At 41.6% G+C, this 18,948-nt stretch overlaps 1 protein-coding gene across 2 annotated transcripts in view; it reads left to right on the top strand.

Moving 5' to 3' along the window:
* CD86 (CD86 molecule) overlaps positions 1–18,948 on the top strand; it is an 80,964-nt gene that overhangs the window by 54,313 nt on the left and 7,703 nt on the right. For both annotated transcript variants that reach the window (XM_023728823.1, XM_023728824.1), the window contains exons 3-5: positions 4,994–5,335; positions 7,398–7,700; positions 10,455–10,604. In XM_023728823.1, the coding sequence (XP_023584591.1) occupies positions 4,994–5,335; positions 7,398–7,700; positions 10,455–10,604 (795 nt within the window). The remainder of the gene's footprint in view (positions 1–4,993; positions 5,336–7,397; positions 7,701–10,454; positions 10,605–18,948) is intronic.

Genomic DNA, 18,948 nt, shown 5'->3' with positions numbered 1-18,948 from the left:
CTACCCTATAATACAGAATCCACTTTCATTAATCTAAAACATAACGTACCTGAGGTCTCTAGGTAAACACATTTTTTTTCTCTGATTACCCATTTTCTTTGCTTCCTACTAACTCCCTCTCCCCTTCTCTTAACATATTAGAGTTCCTCTCTGATTGTAGTATTTCTAGGTCTACTCAGCCATACCCGTGCAGACCCTCTCTTGGGTAGTTTCTACCAGTGATTCAAATGATTACTGATGGCAGTGAGTGGGGAGCCATTCACTGAGAGAGAGAAGAGGAAGGTTTGAAGGGAAGGATAAGAGTGTCTGTTGCATATCTAGCTGGAAGCATCCAGCAGCCAGTTGGATGTGGGTGTCCAGAACTCTAGGGAAGGTTATGGGCTGTAGATAAGCAGCTTATAATTATTATCATTAGCTTATACTTGGCAGTCAAATCTATGGGGATAGGGAAGAAGCACCAGTGAGAGTATGGAGAGTGAAGAGAGGACTAAGAACAGGCACGTGAGATCATCAACATTTAAGGAGTGGTCAGAGAAAAGTGCCAAGAGACCAGAGATTGGGAAAGAACAGAGTTTCAAGAAGGAGAGATGGTCAGCGGTGTTACAGTCAACGGAGTGGTCAAAGAAAATGAAATCTGAAAAGAGCTCTGGATGTGGCCATGGTGGGACGTCCCTGACAACCTTTGTCTGGGCATTTTCAGTAGAGAGGTGGGGATGGAAGAGTGGAAGTGGAGACAGTAATCACAATTTAAGGGAAAGAGAAACTAAAAGTAGTAACAAGGGGGAATGCATTTGAAATAACCACTGTGAGTAAGGGCGAGGGCAGTGAGCATGATCTGTGAATACCAACAAGCACTCAGGTCAAGTGAAGTGAGATTGGAGACTACAAATTTGTAATGTCACCAGTTTGAACAATCAAATAACTTCCTCCAAGGGTGCTCAAGCATTCAGTTATATGAACAGTTAATCAAAAGTAGAATGTTCTCAGGATGAGAACAGACAGACAGACAAAGAGGCAAGTTTATTGAAGTTGATTAAAAGATATATTATTGCTACACTGTCCACAGCTATAGCCAGTAGCCACATGTGGCTATTTAAATTTAAATTAATTAAGGTTATATAAAATCTAAAATTCATTTCCTAACACTAGCTACATTTCAAGTGCTCAATAGCCAGAGAGGTCTATTGGAAAGTGCTGCAATATACGGTCTAGACTTGATGAAGTAGGGGAGTGAGAAAGAGTGAAACCTGGAGGAGTAGGAGGTTGCGGTCGAGATAGGTACGTTGGGGTTTAAGATTCTAGGAGAAAAGCTGTTCTTGGTGATAAGGTTCAGAATTATGTCATGGGAACTGGGTTGCTGAAATAACATGTGGGTGAAGATTGTTGGAGTTCAAAAGGTCACAGAATTTTGAAGACAGGTTGTCAGTGGATGCATGCATAATGAAGTCATCTAAATTGATGGCAAGAATTAGTTGGAAAGAAAGACCTTGCATCAATATCCTCAGTGAACAAGGGAGTAGTGACCAATGATTAAGAGCTAACAGAAATAAGAGAGGGGGACACCTCCAAAGAGAGAGGGTGTTGCTCAAGAGTCCCATGAAGTTGATAAAACAAGCAGCAGCTGGAGGGCAAATGGCTTCCTTTGGGCAAGGACAGATTTCAATTAAAGCACATCCTTGGTGGAAACATCTGATGAAGAGAATGAGGACATACAAGAGTTTATTGCAATGGAATAAGGCTTTGAGAGGGCCTAATAAAGCTCTGGAGGAAGTTTAGTAAAACAAGGAAAATTCATGGGCAACAACAGTAACACGAGGAGAAGACAATCACTGAATATGTAAGACATACATTTGGGATAGTGCCAAGGAGGGCTGAAGTCCCAGGTGGAGTCAGAAACCTCCCAAGTTTAGCAGACTATAGTCTTTGTGTGGCGTTCGAACAGTGTATTGCTGGGGAAGTTCTCAAGTATCTTTGAAACAAATTCTTCCAGCTGATTAGGGTGGTGTCTAGCTCTGACATCATTGCAGCATCCCGTCGTAATGAGACCCAGGCCATTTATCTTACCAAATGCTGGGGAAGGGGGAGAGTCTCAGTGCTTACCCACAAGTGGTCTAGGGTTATAATAGGAGAGACCCAAAACCACTCAGGGAGAACAGACTTTGAGCTATATCTTCTCCCATATGACAGAGAGGGGATTAGCAGGATCCCCTATGCCTAGCTCTGAGCGACGTCATGGAAACAAGTGGGGAGCTGCAGAGTGTAAATTGTGAAACACTTTCAGTTCCACTGAGAATGGCTGAGGGGGCTTGGAAGGCATAAACCGGTTGCCATCAAATCAACTTCAACTCATGGTGACCCCATGTGTGTAGAGTAGAACTGTGCTCCATAGAGTTTTCAGTGGCTGATTTTCGGAAGTAGATCATCAGGCCTTTGTTCCAAGGTGTCTCTGGGTGGACTCGAACCTCCAACCTTTTGGTTAGCAGCTGAGCATGGAAAGAAACAAATGTTTTCTGCTCTGCCCCACTTTGGAGACAGCGGCAGAGATCCTCTATAGCAACACTTCTCCAACTTGAATGTGCACCTGAAGCTCTTGTTAAAATGCAGATTCTGATGCAGCAGGTCTAGGGTGGGACCAGAGAGTCTGCCTTTCTAACTAGCGCCCAGGTGACGCTAATGCTGTTAGTCCACAGGCCAATCCTTCAGTGGATAGGTGAGGAGGGGTCAGTTATACGAGTGGCAGAGAAAGCCCTTGCAATCTTTGTGAGAAGGAGCCTGGGTTAGAGAGGTTGGAGAGGTCTGTTAATGGAGAGACCGAGTGGGAAGGAGAGAAAGTGCCCTGAGGCTCTGCAGAGAAAAACAACCATAAATGAAGAAGCCAAAGGTGAAGTCATTTCCAAGTTTAAGAGGCAGAATTAACTGTCAACTGGCAGAATTTTCAACTGTGTGTTTGGTTTCTCCATTAGGTCATTTGCCCTATATCGTATGACAAATAGTGATACAACCAGAGTGAATTTCTGAAATGAAAGTTGCCAGAAGATTTTATAGTATGTTACTCCTACATTCTCACTAAGAGCTTAGCATAACAGTAGTAGGAGCCCCAGGTTGGCCTTGAAGATTATACTAGAAACAGGTGAATCTTTGTTAGGTCCCCCTTTCACTGCTCCCTGTACCCAGGTAGATTTTCTCTCCTCCCTCCAAATAGTAACTCATACTGTACAGATGCTGCATTTTATACTTTCAAGTGCTTCACAGGGTTCTAACCTGTTGCCGTTGAGTCAATTCCGACTCATAGCGACCTTATAGGACAGAGTAGAACTGCCCCATAGGGTTTCCAAGGCTGTAATCTTTACAGAAAGAGACTGCTACATCTTTCTCTTGAGGAGTGGCTGGTGGATTTGAACCACTGACCTTTCCATTAGCAGCCGAGCTCTGTAACCACTGTGCCACCAGTGTTGCCCACAGGGTTCTAGTGAGTGTAATACAATAGACAGAGACTCAAACTTATGCCAACTCTCACTGATGCCTGGAGTCCTCTTTCTTTAGAGTTCAAGATCACCAACAACCCCCTTGATTTTGTGTTCCCACTGGGCCAGTATGCTCGCAGTCCAATTTTGCCAGGTGTATGTCACTGTCATTTATATTTCTACTCACTCTCAGAAGAGAAACCTATTGATCAGATCATTTTAAATTTCTCCCACCTCCCGAAGAACACCTCAAGTGAAACTCCGCTCAATTATTTCACCAACCCACCCTCCTTTCTTCCTTAATGTCAGGATCCCTTCACTGAAACCTCAAATGATGAAGCTTTCCCCACGATGGCATCTAACTCCATATGAATTAAGAAACAGCATTCTCCCCCTACCCCACCCCACACTTTTCACCCATCACTATTTCTTGTCCAAGTCTCAAGTAATTCTGTGACATAGAAAAGACCTACCCAAACCCTGTAATCACCTTTAAAGAGTTTGGTGGCCCAAATCCCTCACACAATCCCTCACACAAACCTCAATATGCCCTCAGGGACCAAACTTTTTTTCTGAGCTCTTCCAGTATGTTCCCTGTAAGCTGTAAAAATTTCCAGGGGTAGGGCATACTGTGAAAGGCAAGTTTGCACTGGGGTTTTCCCAGCACTCCCAAAGCACATCCTCACCTCCCCATCTATGTTTCATTTCCAGCATTTCATTCACGAGCCTTAAATGTTCTCCGGCCATCACAGTCCAAAACAGCCATTGTATTTCCCCAGTTCTCTTTCTGTTTCCTAAAAGAGATAGAGCTTAGAGAGGCTGCTGAGAATAAAGGCCTTAGTCGACTATTTGAGCCATTTCCAAATCTTTCTACATCCTTGGGAGATCCGGCCATGGGATTAGTAGCCACGGGGAAAGCTCCATAAAGGGAACTACTAGAATTTCAAAGAAGTAACTCAAAGTGAACCCCAACTAATGAGGCATAATGAAAAGGGGGAACAAATGTATTACCATTATCAATAATCTCTTCCCCATAGCCAGGCCAAGGAATAAGACAGCAAGGGAAGGGTGGGCTTTTGGTGATGGTGGCAGAAGTAATGGTGTCTATAAGAGCTACAGTGATGAGAATCAATATCGAGGTTATAGGAAGGTAACAGGTGGGTAAATGAGTTGTCTGACTCTGCCTGTTTTTCCTGTCCTGGAATTTAAGTTCACAGAAATACATGCAGGAAAGGCCCTTAGAACATTTGGTCCACGTATTCATTAAACAGGTGAGGAAACTGAGGCTTGGAGAGATTGCAGTTTGCACAAGGCCACACATTTAGTTAGCAGTGGAGCCAGGACAAACATCCTGATCTCCAGATGTCCAGCATATATGCACAGTTCCAGAGATTAATATCTAGTTTTTTAGGACCGTTACTGATAAGATAGCGTCTGGGTACTGTATTTAAAAAAAAAAAAAAAAACTGATTTTTTTTTTTTCTTCTCTCTGTTTTCTCCTTTCCAAATCCCCACCTTTCCCTTTTTAGGTGCTGTTGCTGCTGTAAAGACTCAGGCTTATTTCAATGAGACTGCATATTTGCCATGTCAATTCATAAACTCTCAAAACCGAAGCTTGGATGAGCTGGTAGTATTTTGGCAGAACCAGGAAAAGTTGGTTGTGTATGAGCTATACCAAGGCAAAGAGAAATACGATAATGTAGATTCCAAGTATAAGAGTCGCCACATCAGCTTTGATGAGGAAAATTGGACGCTGCAGCTCCACAACGTTGAGATCAAGGACCAGGGCGATTATCAATGTTTCATCCATCACAAAAGTCATAAAGGACTTGTTCCGATCCACAAGATGAGTTCTGAACTGTCAGTGATTGGTAAGTGGTTAATGATATGTTCAGATCCCCGATCTTCTCAGACGAGAGTGCATAAGAGTAGAGAAATATTGGAAGGGACCTGTAGAGAGAAGGCAGAAAACAATCATTTCTGGGAAGTCCGTTTGAAGACAGTTTAAGGTCTGGGACTAGGGAACTGAAAGTCCTTTGTACTTTTTATAGTTTGCTTCTGAAGGATCAGTAATAATCTGCTCTGGAGACAAAATAGAGTCAATTGAACAAAGATAATGTGACTAAGTGAAAACCACAGGTCACTTGGCCGTTACTAAGTTTATATAACCATATAGTCCTCAAATCTCTTTTATATCTATTTTCTCCTTTGGTCTGAGATTTTTTACCCACAACACCTTTTCCTGGAGCCCCTAGCAAGAATAGCAGTTGACTGATTTGTGTTTTCCCTCCAGTCTCCCGTAGGTTGCTTATGAGTTGTTTGCGGCCCTAACCATGAACCCAGTAGGTAGAAGGGAAATAACCCAGCAAATAATCCACAAACTGACAAACCTGTCTCCTCTGCTTCACTAGGCCTTGAAAAGCCAAAGCGTCACTACAGATTTTTTAAATTATCGTACAGTAAAAATTGACTTTTTTTTCTTTCGGTTTACAGCTCTATGAATTTTAACGCATGTATATATTCGTGTAACCAACACCATAATCAAGACACAGAACACTTCTGTCACCCTAAAAAAACTCCCTCATGCTATCTCTTTATAGTCCCACCTTCTCTGTACCTATAACCCCTCTTTTTCATCCTATAGGTTTGTCTTTTTGAAAATGCCACCTACATGGAGTCATACAGTACGTAACCTTTTAAGACTGGCTCCTTTTATTCAACATAATGCCATTGAGAGTCATCCAAGTTGTTGCATGTATCAAAAGTTTGTTCTATTCTATTGTTTATCCACTCATTATTATTGAAGGACATTTGGGTTGTTTCCAGTTTTTCCAGTTTTCTATGAATAAAGCTGCTATAAACATTTGTGTACAGGTTTATGTGGGAACGTAAGCTTCCATTTCTCTAGGTATCAGATTCCAGATTGCTTTTTGATAAGACTGGAAAAGGCAGATCAACATCTATTCTGAAACCATAGAGTAAAACAGAGGCAAAAGCAGAAATAGAATGGGGAGTTGCTCCCTTTGAGCCCTGTGTGATTCAAACTAGGCTACGGGGTTTTGGGAATATTTAACTAAGTTGTCAGTATTTTCGAAGTTGTGGTCAGGTGCCATTGATGGAACATGGTATGTTTTGGGTGGGATGCAGACAAACTTTTATTTTTTTATAAAAACAGTTTTTTGTTTATTTTAATGTGTACTAGAAAAACTATAACTCATCCAACATGTGACTTCACAGATACTATTGCTTAGGGTAAGGCTAAAGTAGGTAATACCATGGCAATTTACCTTCTACACACCACATAAAGTATGAAGCTAAGAGAAGCATTGTGTTTAACAGGCTCATCTATTTTTCCTAAAAATGGTTGGATTTGACCTTCACCTTATAGTACATGATGAAGACACCTTGATAGTCAGAACCAGTGTTCTGAATTTCTAAATCCAAAATCCCATCCACTCATTGACCACCATCCTGCTTGGGTTTCTGGAAGACATGGCCCAGAGCATACCAACCCCATGGGCTCTGTTAATTTCCGGTGGGACTTTAGCCTCAGTCCCTTTCTGCTCTTAGTCTGGAATATACTCCATGGGACACTTGGGTCTTGAATCAGACCACTTCTCCTTCCAAAGACTCCACTCCCTGGAATAGTGGGCCCATTATGTATCTTTGGTAACTCAATTTCAGTCCTTCAGTCTTTCAGAGGGCACTCTCTTGGTTTGGGTAAGCAGGAAGTGAGCATGGCCCCAAACTCCATTCGTGAAAAGTAAATGTGGGGGTCAGGATGTGGGTCTCTTCATGAGTTGAGGCCCACATTTTAGGACAGCCTGCGGTTCCCAGGTATGTCCCCAAAGAGTTGCCAGATCAGGTACCTAGTTATTTGTCGTTCTAGATACATCCCAATTTAGACTGATTTTCTCTCTCTCCTGCTTTCAGCTAACTTCAGTCAACCAGAAATACTGGAAGATTCTAATACATCAAGCAAGTCCTACAGAAACTTGACTTGCTACTCTGTACAAGGTTACCCACACCCTGAGGAGATGTATTTTTTGCTAAGAACTGAGAATTCGACTACCAAGTATTCTCCTACCATGCAGAAATCTCAAGACAACATCACAGAACTTTACAAAGTTTCCATCAGCTGGTCTTACTCAGGCTTTCATGATCCCTCCAATAGGAGCATCACCTGTGTCCTCTGTGTCCTGGGGATGTGTCTTTTCTCCAAACCTTACAATATAGGTAAGGCTGCTTTCCAAGATCATTTATTACAACAGGTGTTACACACAAATGATTAAGGCAGATCCTCCACAATGTCCCTTGCTTGCCAGGAAGCCTTCAATTTGGCCATTTTATGTTATTAGGAAGGACCCAGATGGAGGGCTCCTGCTTCTTGAACTGAGTGATGCAGGGTCCAAGAGGCTATGAGCCTATACTACACTCTAGGAAGCATGGTCTTAGCCCAGAAACTGGCCCAGTCTTTTGGGCTACCTTTGGATGGAAGATTCTGAAGTTTAGGTCATAAAATCTAGACTTCTTCCAGGCTCTAATTCTTACATTCATTAAAATAACACACACATATCATACATGCATGCACACATACATACATATGGCAGTTATAATGAGTACAGAACCATTTTAAACATTGTTGGTTGTGGGGGCGAAAACTAAAAGGTCTAAGACATGCTGTCTTGTCTGCCCTTGAAGATCTTCCAGTAGAATCAGAAAGCCATGATGTGTACATATGGAAAACTGGATTTTAAAAGTTTAAATTAGAATCTAAATTGTATCCCATGGATATATGTAACTAAATTTAAAACAAGAAGGACTGATAATCAGGCTTCTAGGTATACAGAGGCAGGCAAGATCCTTGAGAATCAGGGAAGGTTTTCCCAAAGGAAGTGAGACCTTATACCCCATAAGATCATAAGAGAAATAAGTGGATTTACTAAGTTTGGTGAGGAGAGGGGAAGGCGTTTTAGATGACAGAATACTGAAACTGGCAGTGACTTCCTGAACAGAAGAATTCGGAGACAGTGTCTAGGCTCAGAGGGTGTTAGGGCCACTGTCGACTAGCTGTATCTGACATGGGCACAGGAGGTGGTGGAGGGCATCAGCATACACCTGGCAAGGGAAGGCTCAGAGGCAGACAATGCAATGCAGGATAAGTCCAGCAGGAGGAAAGGGTAATAGGAGCCTGCCATTTTAAAGTCCCAGCTTTGCCCTGGAGGGAAAATGTCCACAGTCGCAACCCCACTTTTGAGAAGCAGTAACTTCAAGATTTTCTCCTGGAACACAGGCACTCTGAATCCACCCTGTCCTAATCACTGGGTGCTCTCACCCTGACCCTTCCTCCCACCCATCTGCCCTTCTGCTGGCTTTGTCCTCTCCTCTAGCTCTTGGTTTGCCCCACTCTTGGCATCCATCCAACCCCTTGCTCTGTCCACTGGCTTTGCTTGCCTCCTCTCTCCTCATGTCTTGTTGTTCACACGTAACTCAGCCTATGGACACACATGAATGGGAATCCCCTGGGGCCATTCCCCACCAGCAGCTCTTCACCTGGGCCAATCTCCTCCCCTAGTACTGATTTCCTTTCTCTCCCAGAGACCTCAGCCTCTGAGAGTTCAGTCAATTGTAAAGCCACCCAGCCTGTCCTAGTTGCTTTTACTGTAGCCTCTCTTGACCTGAAAGAAGACTCTCCCAAGCTGTCCCTGAAGTTCAGCACCTTCTTGGGGCCACCAACATCACCACACATGACATCATGTCCTGCAGCCCTCTGCCACAGCTCCCATAGTCTACAAATGAATAGGGGCTTGTCACCACTGTAGCTTCATCATGGATCACCATTCTTCTGCTTCTCAACTACTTCCCAAACCTCCCCAGCTACATCATTTTCAGAAATGTTTCAGTTCCGGTTCCCTCAGGAACATAAGACTTGCCTCTCTGTGCCCCGATATTATTGGGTTGATGAGGGTATACTCTGAGTCAGGGCACATTTTTGAATGTTCAAAGGTAGCAGTATAACGAGTATTAACCAGTATATCCCCCTTTCCTAGAAATTTCAAGTGGGATTAAGTGGGATAAACTGGAACAGACTCAAAAGGTGTTGCGTATGCCATACAAGGCCAACAACTCCTTTTCTTAATGCCTCAGGGACAGGCATGCATCCACAAACTGCAGCCAAGCTAATGGGAGGTCAGCTGGACGTATTTTCCTGTAATTTGGGGTTAACTACCAGAACTATTCTCATAAACAGCTGTAAAATGGGGTACTCTGTTCTAAGTTGTTCTCCAAGGGCTGTTCTTCAGCTTCTTAGACGCTTAGGAGTCTTAGGAAAATTAGAAGTAAGTCCTGAGAGATAGGGAGAATTTTGAGGCTTCTGACCCTGTTTCCTCAGGGCATAAGGAGATACCAAAGGTTTTCTAGTAACGTGAGACATGCTAAAAGCCCACTGTGACATCACTGAGAAAAAACAAAACAAAACTGGAATTAGAGGGGTCTGTTAAGAGGCTGTTACATTTGTCCAAGTGAGAGGTGTCTGCGGCCTGACCTGAGATAATGGTGAGCAGAAGAGTCATTACCAGGAAAATGTCAAGATGTGGGGACTGACTCCATATGGATCTGGGGAAGCAGGGTATTGCACAGATGACTGTATATTCAGAGCCTCAGCATAGATATCTTACCCCGATTCCAGAACCAAGGACCTGGCTTGACCTCCTTCTTCTAGATCACTGTCAGTATCATTCCAGCATCAGGGAAGAGAAAGCCACTCAGCCCAGGAATTTGGCCAGAAGCACTGGCTGAGTTTTGGTTAGCTGCTGAAGTCCTGAGACTGGGACCTTCTATGGCCTCATACTGTGGATTTCAGGCTCCTCTGGCCTTAGAGTCCTGGGGAGACTCAGGCGGGTAAATAAGGAGAACAGCAGCAGCAAAGACAAAACTTTTACAAAAGATCGTACTGGATGATTGAAAATTAGTGGTCTTTTCTACCTCCAGTGCCACCTAAGACACACCTACCTCCGAAAGACAACATGCTATGGATTGCTGCCCCTTCGCTGGTCATTGTTGGCGTGATGGTATTCTTTCTAGCACAGTGGAAGAGGAAGAAGAAGCAGCCTGACCTCTCTCGTGAACGTCATGAAAGTGGTGAGTCAGTCTTTGTCTTCTCCGCAGACTGCCACTTTGCGACTTCTTCCCCACCAACTGCCTTCTGGAGCCCATTGGCTAGCACATGGGGAACCCAGACAGGCAAAAACTCAGCTAGTTAGTGGGGGAAAAGGTCTTCCCCCAGGGTTGAGAGCCCATACAGATTGGACTCAGCTGATAATGTTGCTCTGGGTTTCTAGGAAAGGCAACATTTCTATCCCAAGGTTTGCAAATGTAGTCCTGTTCCCAGACAAAGCTGATTATTACTTGCTTTACCTATTGCATGATGTTACTGTGAGAATTATATGAAGTAAAATGGTGGAAACATTTCTTCTAAATGTTAAAACCACACATATGTAAGATTTTGGACCTGGTGGTGTTCAAGCAGAGATGTGTGGTGAGAGGGAGGGGAGGATTAGAAAAACACAAAACTCACCCTGCCATCTCTAAGAGTCTACATTTCCTGTGAAATAAGTTAGATGCGTTGTTCCCCAGTGATTTTTAAAAAATAATATTAACTTTTACTGATTACAAAGTAATACACATTCATTCCTGAATATGCAGAAAATAAAAGTCACCTATAGTTCCACCAGTGAGAAAAATTATTGTGCAGACAATATTTTGATGTATATCTTCTAGACTTTTCCATGAATATATCTATGTTATTTTCCATAATTGGAATTCCAAAGACCAGGTTGTTATGCAAAAATCAGAGGATGACCACATCAGATCACAAAATGTAGGATGACTACATCATTCCATAACTGCCAAATTATATCCTCGCATAACTGCCAAACCACTGAGAATCACGGCCCAGCCAAGTTGACACATAACCTTAACCACTACAGCCAGTGTTACTCTCACCTTGCACCTCAGCATTTGTTACTGCTAGACTCACATAATTAATACACAAAATAGTAGATTTTTTACTATTGTCATAAATGTGAAATGCTGAATAATGAGATAGTCAATAAGTGAGGAGTAGGTGTAATGTGGTTGTTGTCAGGTGCCATGGAGTCGATTTTCAACTCATGGTGACCCCATGTGACAGAGTAGAACTGCCCTATAGGGTTTTCTAGGCTGTAATCTTTACAGGAGAAGATTGCCAGGTCTTTTCTACCACAGAGCCACTGGGTGGATTCAAACTGCCAACCTTTTGGTTAACAGCCTAGGACCTAACCATTGTGCCACCAGGGCTCCTTGGTATAAAATTATAACGACTATTTTTCCACAATTTGGATAATATCTGGAAACCCTGGTGGTGTAGTGGTTAAGTGCTACAGCTGCTAACCAAAAGGTCAGCAGTTCAAATCCACCAGGTGCTTCTTGGAAACTCTGTGGGGTAGTTCTACTCTGTCCTGTAGGGTCGCTATGAATCGGAACCAACTCGACGGCATCAGGTTTGGGTTTTTTTTGGGGGGGTACTGTTTTCTAACTTTTTTGTACTTAATGTAGCAAGAAAATTTGCATTGTCATAAATATCATTCTACAGCATCATTTTAAATGGTCTCAAGATATTCCATTATGTAAACCAAAAAACAAACCCATTGTCATTGAGTCGATTTCCACTCATAGTGATCTTATAACAGAGCAGAACTGCCCTCATGGGATTTCCAAGGAGCAGCTGGTGGATTCAAACTGCCAACCTTTCGGTTAGCAGCTGAGCTCTTAACCACTGTGCCGTGAGGACTCTGCCATTCCATTATATGGATACCCCTTAATTTATTTAACCAACCCCAAATTGTTTGACACTTGAGTTGTTCCCATAGTTTAGCTATTGTAAACAACACTACACTGAATAGCCTCCCCACTGACTTCTGTTGTAGAAGTGGCACTGTATTTAGTGGGGAGAAAGTTGTTCCTGACTCTGTAATAATCCCATGCTTGTTACTGGTTTGGGCTCCTTTGGGCCAGGTTCTAAGATAAGATTGGACTTTATCACAATAATTTTTTCCAGTAGTAGTTGGTTTGGTTGGTGCTAATAAATAATGAGTCCTGGTGGCACAAATAGATAAACACTCAGATGCTAACCAAAAGATTAGCTATTCGAACCCACCCACCCAGTGGCTCCATGGGAAAAAGAACTGGTGATCTGCTTCCGTAAAGATTATAGCCAAGAAAATCCTATGGGGTCACCATGAGTAAAAATTGACTTGCCGGCACCTAACAACAACAACAATAGTAATTAAGTAACCCTTTTTACTCACTTGTGGTAAAAAAAAAAAAAAAAAGAAAGAAAGAAACATATAAAATGAGTAATGCTTCTGGTCAGCATCTTATTTAAACCTCAGAGTACTGATTTTAAGAGCCATCCAGAAAATAGATGGCTGACGTTAGCAGTCATTTATTTCATCCTGCTGCATTTTAAAAATAGACACTTAGGGAATGATTAGCAAATTTCAATAAATTAATATCAAGCATATAGCAGAGCCATTCAAACTGTGCTGAGACAGTTCTATGACATGAAAGTGTAAAATTCAGAGCACGGGGTCAGATGTACAGACATATCATGCTTGTCCAGGCTTTGACTTTTCAAGGGAAGAGTTTTGAGTTTCTCTTTCTTTCCATCTCATTGACATTTAGAATTAGCCAAATGTGTAAAAGTAACCTTCAGTGTGTGAATAAACTATTCCTAAATTTGCTTTCACTTTGGAATGACTAGCTTACAAATGAAACAAAGAAGAAAGGAAGGAGAAGAAGAGAGTGAGAATGTTTCTTCCCCCATGAGGCAACCATAAAAATGTAGGCAACAAGACAAGAGGGCTAAAGACGATGCGTGTGTACGCATGAGAGAAGTTGGGAGGGGTTAAAGAAGCTATGTGTATTCGTATGAGATGGTCAAACCGAGCTATGAGTAGTATAAGACAGAAGGCAACGAGAGGTCATGACACATATATGACCCTCACCCCCAAGAATGTGAAAAAGAATGTTGGTAGGACAAAGTTGTTTGGTCAAAAAGTCATCTGTGTCAGTGAGCTTGGTCAAAGCGAGGAGACTTGATATCACTTGGGGGAGAGAGATGTACCATGTAACCATCCTATGTAGACATGAGATGTTTTTAAATTTGGATTCTGTCATTTCAGTAGCATTCACACTTGCTTTGTGAAAGCTTCTGGCATTGGTTATGTGGCAGGCAGAATAACGTACACCCTCCGCCAAAGATATCCACATCCAAATCCCCAGGACCTGTGAATATGTTATCTTACATGGCAAAAGGGACTTTGCAAATGTAATTAAGGGTAGTGGATCTTGAGTGGAAATCCTGGTAGTGTAGTGGTTAAGAGCTACAGCTGCTAACCAAATGGTTGGCAGTTCAGTTCCACCAGCCGCTCCTTGGAAACCCTATGGGGCAGTTCTATTCTGTCCTACAGGGCCGCTATGAGTCAAAATTGACTCGACAGCAATGAGTTAGGGTGTTTGTTGGATCTTGAGTTGATAAGATTTTTCTGGGTTATCTGAATGGGCCAAATTTAATCACAAGAGTGGGTTAGAGAGAGGAGACAGAAGAAGGAGGAGAGAGCTGAGCTTGAGAGACTTGACCCACCATTCTGGCTTTGAAGATGGAGAAAGGGGATCATGAGCCAAGGAATGAGGGTAACTTCTAGAAGCTGGAATGACTCTCAGGCAGCAGCCAGCAAGAAAACAGGAATCTCAGTTTTACAATTGCAAGAAACTGAATTCTGCCAACATACAAACATGGAAGTAGTCATGATCCATCCACAGAGACACACACTTACTAATAGCCAGTAGGAATTTCCCCAAAATTGGAGCTTCCTCCTAATCCAATATTAATCCTTGCCCAGACAAGGCAGCCTTCAAACTAACTAACTTGGGGTTAAAAGTCCTTTCCAGGGTCTACTCTCTCAACCATACACATTTATCCTGTTTAGGTTGTCAGCAGAAATAAAAGGGAAATGCCATGGTTACTCTCTTCTCTTTCTTTGTTTTGCCAAATAGGGCAGATAAAACATGAGAATTTGGAGCCATAAACTACTGTCTTTTGCAATCAGAAGTTATTCTATTGGTTTACTCACTGGGGAGAAAGACTAAAATAGCTCCCTCTTCTGAACTTTTACTTCCTTATTTGGGTCTTGTGTGATTGAAATCTGTATATAAAAGTGCCCTAGCAAACAACAATTTTAAAAACTCACCTCCCTCGAACAAATCCAGAGCAGTCTCAGCTCTTCTCAGGAATGATTTCTAAATGAGCAAGTGTCTTTTTCAAAATAAATCATTCTTAACCAACATTTAATCAGAAATCTACACAGGGTTTAAAAACTGAAAGTTGATAATATCATCCAACTGACCTTCAAAATGCTAAATTTGGAGTCCAAAAGTTTAGAATTTGTTTTTTTATTGCCTGCTTTCATTTTTAAATACAAACTTTTTTTTTTTTTAAAAAAACTGGTGATTGATCATTTTTTTTTATGATATGAAAGAATAGTTAGTCTGTGTTGGTCCAGAGACATCTGAAATAATGTATTCAGCTATAAAACCAAACCTGTTGCCATCAGGTCAATTCTGACTCGTGGCAACCCCATGTGTTATAGAGTAGAACTGCTCCATAAGGTTTTCTTGGCTGTAATCCTAATGGAAACAGATCACCAGGCCTTTCTTCCATAGTACTGCTGAGTGGGCTTGAACTGCCAACCTGTAGGTTAGTAGTTGGGTGCAAAACTGCTTGCGCCACCTCAGGACCTGTATTCAGCTATAAGCACCATAATTTTTAAAAGGAACCTTGACAAAAATAAATATAAAGTGTCTGAAGGCTAGGTCAAATTAGAAATAGCTTAAGTAACTGAGGTTGGTTAGCCTGAAAAGAAGCCTTGGGGAGGACAAAAGGGCCTTCTTCAAATATCTGAAGAGCTGCCGTAGGATACGAAGGTCGTACTTAACCAGTGTGACTGCAAAGGGCTTATCAATTAATGATGGTTGTAAAAGATACTAAGAAAATAAGAAGGAATTTTCTAACAATTAAGTCTCTTTTAACATTACGTGGAAGAAATAGACTTTTGCTTCCACTCATGAAAAATTAACTACTACAGGAATTTCCCTCCTGCCGTAAACAACTGGAAAACAGGCAAAATATATGAAACAACTGTATTCAGACCTTGAACAACAGGCAGCAGAGGACCATGACCCCTGAGAGATGGAAAAAGATGAATTGAGCCCTGTGACTGCCCCCAGTTACCATCTGTGGTCAGTTTCCAGGCTGTTGTGCAGATAGGGGGAGCCCTGATACTAAAGAAAAAGACATAAGAAAACAAACGTTCCGTGTGAACACAGATGCCAAAATCCTTTAAAAATTTAGCAATTTAAACCTAGCAATTTATTAAAAATATAATACATCGTGATCGAGTGGAGTTTAACATAGAAATGCAAGGTAGGTTCGACATTCAAAAATTCAGCAATAAAATTCATCATATTAATAGACTAAAAAACAAAAACCTTGTGAACATCTCCATGGTTACAAAAAAAGCATTTGACAAAATTAATACCCATTCATAATTTTAAAAAAAGAAAGAAAACTAGGAGTACAAGGGAATTTCTTCAAACTGATAAAGGACATCTACAAAAATCCAATAGGTAACATCATATTTAATGATAAAAGATTGAATGCATTCCCTTTAAGAGCAGGAATAAGGCAAGAATGTCCACTCTCGCTATTTTTGTTCAGCATTGTACTGGAGATCCTAGCCAGTGCAGCGAGTCTAGAAAAAGAAATGAAAGGCATACAGATTGGAAAGGAAGAAGTAAAACTTATCTATTTTCGTACATGACATGATTGTGTTTATAGAAAAGTCTAAAGAATCTATTAAAAAGCTATTAGAACTAATATGTGAGTGCAACAAAGCCGGGATACAAGGTCAATACACAAAATCAAAATCAACTGCATTTCTATATACTAACAACAAACAATTGGACATTGAAGTTTTTTTTAATACCATTTATAATAGCATCATATAATAGTAAAGACTTAGGAATAAAACAAGTACATGATCTGTAGACTTAAAACTATAAAAAAATACAGACCGATATTAAAGTAGACCTAAATAAATGGAGATATATGCCATGTTCACAGATCAGAAGACTCTATATTGTTGAGATACCGACTTTCCTCAAAATTAGCTACAAATTCAGTACAATTCCAATCAAAATCCTGGCAGACTCTTTAGTAAAAATTAAAAAACTGATTATAAAAGTTCTGTGGAAACACAAAAGACCAACAGTTGCCAAAACGGTTTTGAAAAAGAAGAATAAAGGCGGGGGGACTTACACTACCGATTTAGTTTACTGTAGAGTAACTTTAAGATTTACTATAGAGTAATCAAGACAATGTGATCACTTCCGGGCAATATGGCACTGTAGTCAGAAGCACCATGCCGTCCCTCTCCAGCAAAGATCAGAAAAACTAAGTCAAACAGAGCCACACGTCAATCCTGAAACCCTAAGCATCAAATGAAGAGATAAAGGACTCAGCCAAGCACCGAATGGAATAAGAAACTGACCGAGAACAGAGCGCGAGGAGAGATACATGCAGAGGTCCCTTATCAGCTACTGCAGCACTGATCAGCCATCTTGAACTCCTATCGGAGATCAGCGAACAGGAGGTATGAGAAAGCAGCTTCAAGGAGCTTCCAGCAGGAGACAGAACAACCGGTAACCCATGATATAGGCTTTCCCACCCCTCACCCTTTTTCACCCCCATTTAGCCTCCTCTGCTTCCTGCAGCCACAGTCTATTGGCCGGGAAGCACGAGCTTCCCCCCAGTGCTACTTGGATTCCACCTGCCCGCACTGACCAGCTCCCTGAGTGCCATTTGTTGGCTGCTGGTGTTGTTTTTTTTCTGCTTCTTTAGAGTTCTTCCTTACCTCTTACCACCTCCTCCTCCTTTCTCTCAAATACCTGGCTCCGTGTGCCATCTTTGCTTCTTCCTGAAAGGCTGTGAAACACTGCTTGACTATGAAACTTCTTCCCAGCCCGTGCCGCCATGCTGGTGAGACCCTCGGGGCTTTTTTGTTTGCTCTGATTTGTTCTGTTTCAATTTGTTTGTTTGTTTGTTTGTTTTCTTTTCCTTTTCTTGGCTTGGGAGCCCCTTCTAACCAGGCAGTACCACGTGGCTTGGAAGCTAGTCCCTTATTCTGCGCAGATGCATAGGGACATCCCTGGGGGCATTTCTTTTTTCTTGTTTGTTTTTGGTTTTGCTTTTTTTCATTTCTTTGTTTAGTTTTCTTCTCTCTCTTATTCACTTTTTGCCTTTCTTCATTTCCAGTTTCTAGATTTATTCATTTTTTTTTTACCCTTTTTCTTTTTTTTCATTTTTGCTTTTCCTCACTTCTCAGTCTCTCATCTCTCCACTCCAATAGCAGGCTCCCTTAGAACTCTTTTTTGTTTGTGTGTATATCTTTGTCCTGTTCCATTCTCTTCTCTGTCATCTTTCCTATACCCATCTTAGCTCCACACATCACAATCTACCCTCTCCTTTCTGCCTACCTGTACCGTGAGCTGAACATCACACTCCCAAGCAACACAGGCATGGCCTACTGGAAACTGTCCTGCACAGATTCCCAGCCTGCACTGTCAGACCTGGTACGTGCCACAAAAAATCTATCCCAGCAACTGTCTTTTAGCTGGACCTGCCCTGCTGTACCATACCTGAGTGACTGACCCTGCCTGTTGGAGAAGGAGGTGAAAACTGTAGTGTCCACGGACGAGCAAACAACAAAGAATGCACAGCCTGCCTGCTCAGACATAACAAAATAAAACAAAAAAGCAGGACAAAACAAACAAATCTACAATCAATAAACGAGGAAAATAACCACTGAATGCAGACTGAAGACAGCAGACAATATCAAAACATTTACAAAAACAAGACAGGATAGTTCCAGTAGGTGTCCAAAATAAAATACCAGATGACCTTCCAGTAGGAGAAAAGGCACTAAACCAAGCTGATAGAGAATTCAAATCTCTAATATTCAGACTTATCCAAAAGTTGAAGGAAAAAACAGACAAAAATGAGGAAAAAATAGACAAATTCATGGAAAATGCAGACAAAAAATGGAAAAATTCAAGAAAATAATACAGAAACAAAATGCTAAAATAAATTCACAACTAGAAATCATACAAAAACAACAATCAGAAATCCAAAAGGTAAACAACAATATTTCAGAAATGGACAGTGTCATAGAAGGGCTGAGGAGCAGATTTGAAACGGTGGAAGACAGGATAAGCGGAATTGAAGACAAACACTTGGATACAACTCTGAGGAAAACTCAGAAAAAAGAATGAAGAAAAATGAAGAGACCCTGAGAATTATGTGGGATACAATCAAAAGCAAAAATTT

This window comes from Trichechus manatus, unplaced genomic scaffold (assembly GCF_000243295.1).
Source record: "Trichechus manatus latirostris isolate Lorelei unplaced genomic scaffold, TriManLat1.0 scaffold00026, whole genome shotgun sequence".
Lineage (NCBI taxonomy): Eukaryota > Metazoa > Chordata > Mammalia > Sirenia > Trichechidae > Trichechus > Trichechus manatus.
The sequence above is the reverse complement of the archived record's forward strand: the minus strand, read 5'-3'. Positions and strand labels throughout refer to the sequence as shown.